General features: G+C 30.7%; 1 protein-coding gene across 1 annotated transcript; it reads left to right on the forward strand.

Moving 5' to 3' along the window:
* The first annotated feature begins 2,526 nt into the window (after positions 1 to 2,526).
* On the forward strand, positions 2,527 to 7,945 carry LOC133669195 (amino acid permease 4-like). The gene is made up of 6 exons (XM_062089247.1): positions 2,527 to 2,773; positions 6,153 to 6,386; positions 6,509 to 6,602; positions 6,717 to 7,074; positions 7,168 to 7,389; positions 7,477 to 7,945. Exons 1-6 carry the CDS (start codon positions 2,641 to 2,643, stop codon positions 7,912 to 7,914), a joined length of 1,479 nt encoding a protein of 492 aa, XP_061945231.1. The 5' UTR covers positions 2,527 to 2,640; the 3' UTR covers positions 7,915 to 7,945.
* The last annotated feature ends 209 nt before the right edge of the window (positions 7,946 to 8,154 follow it).

Below are 8,154 nucleotides of genomic sequence, written 5' to 3' on the forward strand. Positions count from 1 at the left end.
GGGAACCTTGAGATGACAACCATTTATACTAATGAATGGTCTGCATTCATTTATAAACCCCTCTTTCATCTCTTTCAATTAGATATAAACTCTTTGAAACTTCCTTGATGAATGCACTTTCAAGCTATAATTAGGGTCAAAACCTAAAAACACATCTGACTTTGGAATATATTGTTTAAGCAGTAGTATATATCAAGAAATTCTCTTAAAAGATTATTTGTGACTACCCTCAATAAAAAAATTTGCATTGGTTTTTGTTTAGCATAATTGCATTGGCATTGGTTCAATACCAAACTTATCTTATAGAATGGTATTGAGTGCTTCATTTGAGATATTTGGATTAACACTAATTATAGATAACGACTTATTTGTAATTCATTTTGCATTAACAACTTTGATAGTTGTTGGGCTAATACAACTATATTTCTCCCTTAATGACTTAACCATGAATGTATTTGAACTGGGAATTAGAGAATCATATACTCTCCAAGAACAACTTTCACCCATATATTTTTTCGCAACCTTTTATTTCTTATTAATATACTTCTTCAAGTGATAACTATGACTCATTTCATAATTTCTAAGCACATATCTAAATTCACTGACATTATTAAATATTTGACACTCTTTAAACTCAATGAAACCATTAACTCCAACCTTAAACTTATCACATTGGTATGGTCAGTCTTCATCTTTCTAAGTTTTTTACCCCAACTAATAATGTCCTCATCAATAAACTCGTCACTATTATCACTATCAAACTTTTCAAAAACTTCAATAACATTATTTTTGCTAATTATGTTAAACAATAGTAATTCATAGTTAATAGCATGTTAATTACATCAATCCAGCATAAAACATTAGGGGTTTTTTTTAAGGTTTGCACAAAAAAATTACTAACTATTTTCAATAATGGTTTAACATAATAAAAGTGTTTATTGAACAATAATCCATGTTTTAAGAAAGATTAATCAATTAGGGTTTTCAGGAATAGTGACTAGTTCAAATGAAAATTAGAGTTTTTTTTAAGTGTTCAATTAAACAATAATAAAGATACTCACTAATCAAATCAGGTATTTTATGTTGATTATGTCGATTCAAGAAGAATAAGTCAATTCTTTGAGGTTTTATAGTCTTTTTAGGATTGAAGTTGCAAATAACAAAATCAACGTTTTTTTTTTATGTACAAAGATAATAAACAATTTAATAATCACTCTTTTACAGCACACATAATGCATTATCATTGATTTCTAAACCATAATTTGGAGAGAAAAAAAAGCTTAAAACATATTTGTTAAACACTGATTTGTGGACAAAAGATGTGTGATATTCAACCACCCACAAGAGCTTACCATGATGAACAAGAAATTCTTGAGATAAATTAATTAAAGTTGAAGTTTTTGTTCTTTGATTTGGGAGAATTAAAAAGTGTTCTTTATTGTTTTTAATCGAGGAGAGAGAGAGAGAGAAATGACCTAATTATTAGTGTGTGTTTTTTGTTTATAATATATATGAGGTTATTTTAGTTTTTTTTTTTTTTTATCAATTTTAAGAATTTGGATTGACCAAGGTTGAAAAGTGTAATTTTAAAAAACTCGATAGACAACTTCAATTCAGTCTATTTGAGTATGAATTAAAATTTAAATAAAACAACTTATGAAAAGTAAAAAAAAAAACATAAATAAAAAGATGAAGGGTGTTAAATAAAAGTTTTAAAAAATCAAAATTAAAAAAATACTAGGTGTTGTTGGGCTAACAATCCAAACTTGCGCGCTTCACCATCTTAAGAGCCTAGATGCGCTTGAGCTGATTTAATTATTTTTATTTGGCTACAAGGAGCGGATGAAAAAGAAGAAGTAGACAACTTGTTATCTACAAACCAAGTTTTCGACCATTGGATTGGTGGTTAGACAATCAAGCAAGGGTTTTTTAAGACATGCATTTATTTTTCAATTTATTTTCACTAAACAACATCTAATAAACTTTTTTATAGTGTAAATGAACTAATTTATCAACTCAAAACACCTTAAAATGAACAAAGAACATAAAATCAAATATGAAAAAACAAATCCTCCTCAATCTCAATCGACAACTTTTTTCCTAGATAGTTTAAGATTAAAAACATCTAAATGAACTCCCGTCAAACAGAACTCGTTAACACCATGTTATTTTTATTTTATTGTCAAAATGAGATTAATTGATAACTTTGTTTTTATTCATAGTTTTTCAGTGAGCTTCGCTCTTCTCTCTCAAGTTTAAGCACTGAGGAATAAATAAAATAAATTTTTGATTTAAAATTTCTTTTGACATAAATTTTAGATTGACCAGGTGAGCTCCCGTATGATTAGATCATCTTTCTTTGAATTTTGTTTTTCTTCGACAAATTTAAATCATAAATGGATAGCTGTTCAACAGGTGGTGGTGGGCATATTCCTTCCCTAGCCAGAACGGCAGAACGTACTCCCAAATAAGTAAAAAAGTGTGGTCGTTCAATCCGGAACAATAATTAGATTGATGAATGGAATCTTTGACTTCATCAACGACGTTAGCAAAAAGCAAAGAGGCATATGTAACAGCGTTGCCATTTGCCAAGAACAGGAGCTCTTACGAATTACTACAAATAATGGCCAGTTGGTGGCCATGCAGCTGCAGCTTCAACCTCAAGTGTGGGATTTCAAGCTTTTCATTTCTTTCACTTTTGCTCTTCCTTCTGCCTCCCTCGAGTCAATGGAGATGGATGCGAGCAGTGCTGATGATGGGCGCATCAGAACAGGTAACCAAGTGCCAGGATATCATCATAATCTGCTAGTATACATTGTTTTTTATCCTCTGGGAATCTGGTGATTTTGAAGTTAGTGAACTTGATATGCTATAATATTGATAGAAATCTTTCACCATCGATCTTCGTTTCCTTTTCACCTTCTCCTTTTATTTCTTTCAGTTTAGTTTGCTGTACGTCGCGCGGCATTCATCATATGATATTATTATTTTTTACTACCATGTTTATGAGTTTTAAGAAGTGTTCGATGATGACGAATTAACCTTTGATTTTGTAAAATTAAGATTTATGTGGGATTGAAAATCAAAATTGAAAGAACAAGAACTACATTAATTGACAAACGAAAAAAAAGGTCCCATGTAGATTTTGACACAAAAATCTCAATTTGATCCCTTAAATTTTAAATTTCTGATTTTTTGATTCTCGTTGTTTTGAAAATTCAGATTTCTTTACCAAACTTTATTTCTTTTATATTTTCAGGAGAAAGAAAAAGCTTTGATAGCCATGTTATAATGGTAAAAAAGATCAATTTTCATGTCAATAAATTTTATCATTTTGAGAAGAGTTTAATAGAGGTGATGTTTTTTTTATAATCATATTATAAAAAAAAAATCAGGGTTCATTTAGTTTTTCTATAAATTTAAAATATGTTTTTTTAAAATTTTTTAGAGTTGGAAATTAGTTTATCAATATTCCTAAGTGTTTTACAAGAAACATAAGCTGAAAATTAAGTTTTAGAGCACAAAACTTTACATCCCGATTTTTTTCTCATCACCGTAGATGACAAAAAAAACTGTCAAATAGGCAGCTTGTCACATTGTTTTAAAAAAATTGGAAAGAATGACATCAGTTCTTAAGAAGAAATTAAAAAAAATGCAAGGCGTGGACTTGGGCTTCCACGCCTAGCGCGCCGAGCTTTTTTTATTAAAAACTAAGTGTGTGGGCCTAATTTTTATGCCTATCAATGCTGGATTTTTTTTGTTTTTTTATGAGTGTATTTTTTTTTTCTTTACATTGATTTTTTTATTTAAATAATGAATGATTCCTTCTCTATCTTCTTTTTAAATGTTTGGTTTAAATTTATTTTTTAACTAGTTATTGACCTTTTTATTTATTTTTTATTTTATAATGTTTCGAAGAGATTAGTTTAATTTGGTTTAAATATTTTTTTTCCTTTTACATTTTATCTAAAATTAGTTGTATTTGTTTTCTGTTTTTTATAAAAACAAATTTTTTTGTTATTAGCAATGAAAAATAGCCTTTAAGATAAAATAAATGAAAATGTATAAAAGAAAAAAGAAAACACCAGTATAAAACATTTGCATGTGCACCTATTTTTGAATTTTACTATGAAGATTAACTTCTTGCTTTATTATGAAGATTAACTTCTCGTTTTAGTATTTAATTAGTTCATTAGCCCGCGCTTCACCGCGAGTTGGACCAATTTTTTAAAAAAACATAAAAAAAGTCAAGATCGTGGGGATTCTTTGAAAATATCATTAAACTTGGACAAACAAGTTAATCTTAAAACCTTCCGACCCGGCTACTTGTCTAGCTCGAGTTTCTAATTAAACTGAATCGGAGTTGACCTGATGTGAATTAGTCGATTTCATAGGTCTAAACGCAACTTAAATAACTAGTAAAAACATGACTTACCTTTAAAAAAAACTTAAAGATGCTAATTTTTTAAATATTGAGACAATGTCATATTGAATGGACATTGTTCACCTTGTGACCCGGATAATGAATTCTACATAGTGACGATGACATTTTGAATCACACTCTGTTTTATTTATAGTATTTTGCTTATATAATAAAAATAAATAGATGCTCACTATATCAACCATTAACCCAAAAATAGATGTTTGTTTGAGATCATGATAATTATATAAAAAACAAACAAAAACAAATCATGAAGTATATTTTTCAACCAATCTAATATTTAAAGATGAAATAAAAAATCAATTAAAAAATTAAAGGAACAAAAAAAAACCCATATAAGGTTTGGTTGGTAAACCCTCCAAATCTATTAATCGAATAATCTAGGTCAACATATCAAACTGCGAACGAGTTCATGGATATCACTAGGATTAATTGCTTGTTTTTTAAGTTATTTTTTTATTTAATTATATAATAATAAAAATAGACGATTGTAAAATCAAGCATCAACAATACCGAAACTTGTTTTTAGATCACAATAACCTCATAGAAAGATAAACAAAACAAATTATAAAAGTCAATTCAGAATCAAACCAATATTGAAAGATAAAATAAAAAAACTCGTTAAATCCACGAACCTGGTTAACCTGTCAAATCTACAAATAATTTTATGGGTTTTATAAAGTTTAATAACATGGTTTTTTCTAAAATATATATTTTTAGCTCAATTAAAAAAAGTACCCTGTCAATCCGTGATAACCATATAAAATGCAAATTAAAATAAATTATCAATTTTAAATCCCAATAAACACACAATGTTAGGACTAAATTGATAAAAAAAAATCAATAACCAAAGAAAAAATGATCAAAACACAAAGAAAAAAAAGAAAAAAAAAAGAATGAATTACTAATATAATCCACAATGTTTATGGGTGTGAAGTAATAGTGATTTCCCCACACCCTTTAGTTTTTGTTGTAATTAGTATTAACAACTTTTTTTTATTCATTAATTCATATATTTTTAATTTATTCTATAAATAATAAACAATATCTTTTTATTTTTCAATTAAAAAAATATGATATATAAAAATACATTTGTTTCATTCTCTTATATTTAAAATCCTACCTGTAATATATGAGTAACCTCATATTACTCCCAATTTATTACTTCTTCCTCGGATTAGGTCTCAATCTACTTTTTGTCAATTGGATCCCCACCATATCAAAAATCGTCAATGGAGTCACCCGTCTAAATTTATTGTAGTGTTTTACCCCCCAAAATATCTTTTAAAAAACGATGTCGTTTGATTGCATAAAGCAGGTACTTAGATGGAAAACATTACCGGATTTAGAATAGGAGACCTACTTGATAAATAAAATAGGTTGGAGGCATATTTGAGAATTAATATATAGAATTATAGATAGAAGAATAAGATTCAGTTTATTTTTCGTATTTTTAGATTGTTATAATGTACTAATATTAAAAATAATTTTTTTAAAAATAAAAAATATTATTTTAATAAAAAAATAAGTAAAGAGGTTTAAAAAATAGACATTCACATCATATGATTGGTGGGGGGGGGGGGTGGTAAAGCTTGAAGAACCTTAATTTTGCATGAGACCAAGTTAAAGATTTTAAACCCATCTTCGTGTTGATTCTTTGGACTCGTCAAGCCATAACATGCTCTGACTAGTATTTATCATGCTTGTACAGGGACTGTGTGGACTGCAACTGCCCACGCCTTCACAGCTATTCTCGGTTCTGGAATATTGGCACTGCCATGGAGTGTTGCTCAATTGGGCTGGATCCTCGGACCATTTTTTCTGGTTTTCTTTGCTGCTGTTACATATTATATAGCTATCCTTTTATGTGACTGCTATAGAACTCCTGACCCTGTTAAAGGAAGGAGGAACTACACGTATATGGATGCTGTCAGAGCACTATTAGGTTCTTGCTCTTCTTTCTTCCTTTAATTTGCTTTCTCTACACTCCTTCTCGGTATTTGATAAGGAAGCAACAGTATGATTAAAGTTTTTAAATGATCTAATTTGCAGATCTTACTGGTGCAGGTCCAAAACATGTACTGATCAGTGGTATAATGCAATATTCTATGCTATGGGGAATAATGATTGGCTTCACAATAACAGCTGCCATTAGTACAGCGTGAGACACTTACTCGAAAATTCTCGCTGTTTCAATTTACAGCTTCAAAAATTGATGAGCTGATTAGTGCTTTTTTTTCCTATTGTTTTTACCATTTGGGTTTGAATTTATTAGGACAATGAAGAGGTCAGCCTGTTTCCATGAGAAAGGAGCTAACGCAGAATGTGGGGTGTCAGGAAATTCATACATGCTTGCTTTTGGGGCATTGGAAATTCTGCTGTCTCAATTTCCAAGCCTGGAAAAAGTAACATTTCTCTCAGTAATCGCAACACTGACCTCACTTGCATATGCACTCATTGCTCTGTGTCTATCCATTGCAAAATTCTCCATCCAACATGAGGCTAAAGGGACTATAATGGTTGCCATGGCCGGCGAGGGGTTAGCTACATCCACCAAAATCTGGCAGGTCTTTCAAGCTCTCGGTAATATTGTATTTTCCTACACCTATTCCATGCTGCTACTCGAAATTCAGGTTTTGCTCTCTCCCCTAAAATTCCCTTTCAACTGAGAAACAAATTTTTTGATGGACATTATTTTAAAATTAAATTAATAAATCTCTGTGAAGGACACCTTAAAGTCACCACCGGCAGAGAACAAGGCAATGAAGAGGGTTACATTATATGCCATTGGTGGAACTGCACTGTTCTACACTTCCTTGGGATGCATGGGGTATGTTGCTTTTGGAGCTGAGGTTCCTGGAAATTATCTCACTGGGTTTTACAAACCACTTTGGCTTGTTGATATTGCAAATCTTGCTGTGATCATACATCTGATTGTAGGATATCAGGTAGTCTGTACCCTAATGTTGATTTTGTGGGAGTTTATGTTCCTTCATTTTCGATGTTCTGACAATGTACTCTTGCTTTACGATCAGGTGTTTGCCCAAACAATTTTTGCTATGAATGAGAAGTCGCTTGCAACAAGATGGCAAGCTCACGGTTCTTTCTTCAATAAGATTTATACCGTAAGGTTCCAATATTGCAAACAAGATTATTCATTTCAGTTTACACCAAGCAGGCTTCTTCTAAGGACAGGTTTTGTTATTTTTACAACTTTGGTAGCAATGATGTTCCCATTCTTCAATGCCATTTTGGGTCTTCTGGGCTCCATTTCTTTCTGGCCATTAACTGTCTACTTCCCCTTGAACATGTACATGGTTCAAGCAAACATCAAGAGAGGAGATTCTACATGGATAATGTTTCAAGTTCTGAGCTTATTGTGCTTGGTTGTCTCACTGGTTTCTGCTATTGGTTCTGTGGCTGGCATGCTAGAGCATCTTAAGCATGCCCAGCTATTTCATATTAACCTTTAGATAGTGTAGATCCTTGTCGTTTTCAGATAACTTGCAGTGATGTTATTATTGCAATTGTAATCTTTGAAAATAAATTGTCATATATTTATCATAAATATAAGGGTTTTTTTCATATAGAAAACAATAGAGCAGTTGCTCGTGCTATGCAGCAGGTTCGGATCTACTCACAGTGTTCTTATATTCTGGAGCAAGCCCAAAAAAGTTGGATCAGTTTACGTATACCAGCAAAATTTCTTGTCA

The sequence above is a fragment of the Populus nigra genome, chromosome 12 (genome assembly GCF_951802175.1).
Source record: "Populus nigra chromosome 12, ddPopNigr1.1, whole genome shotgun sequence".
In the NCBI taxonomy this organism is placed as follows: Eukaryota; Viridiplantae; Streptophyta; class Magnoliopsida; order Malpighiales; family Salicaceae; genus Populus; species Populus nigra.

Bases quoted from the DNA above. Each gene is read 5' to 3' on its own strand.
- LOC133669195 (XM_062089247.1), top strand. From the start codon at position 2,641: ATGCAGCTGCAGCTTCAACCTCAAGTGTGGGATTTCAAGCTTTTCATT. The intron at 2,774-6,152 runs GTAACCAAGTGC...ATGCTTGTACAG, and splicing joins TGATGGGCGCATCAGAACAG to GGACTGTGTGGACTGCAACT. The intron at 6,603-6,716 runs GTGAGACACTTA...TGAATTTATTAG, and splicing joins ACAGCTGCCATTAGTACAGC to GACAATGAAGAGGTCAGCCT.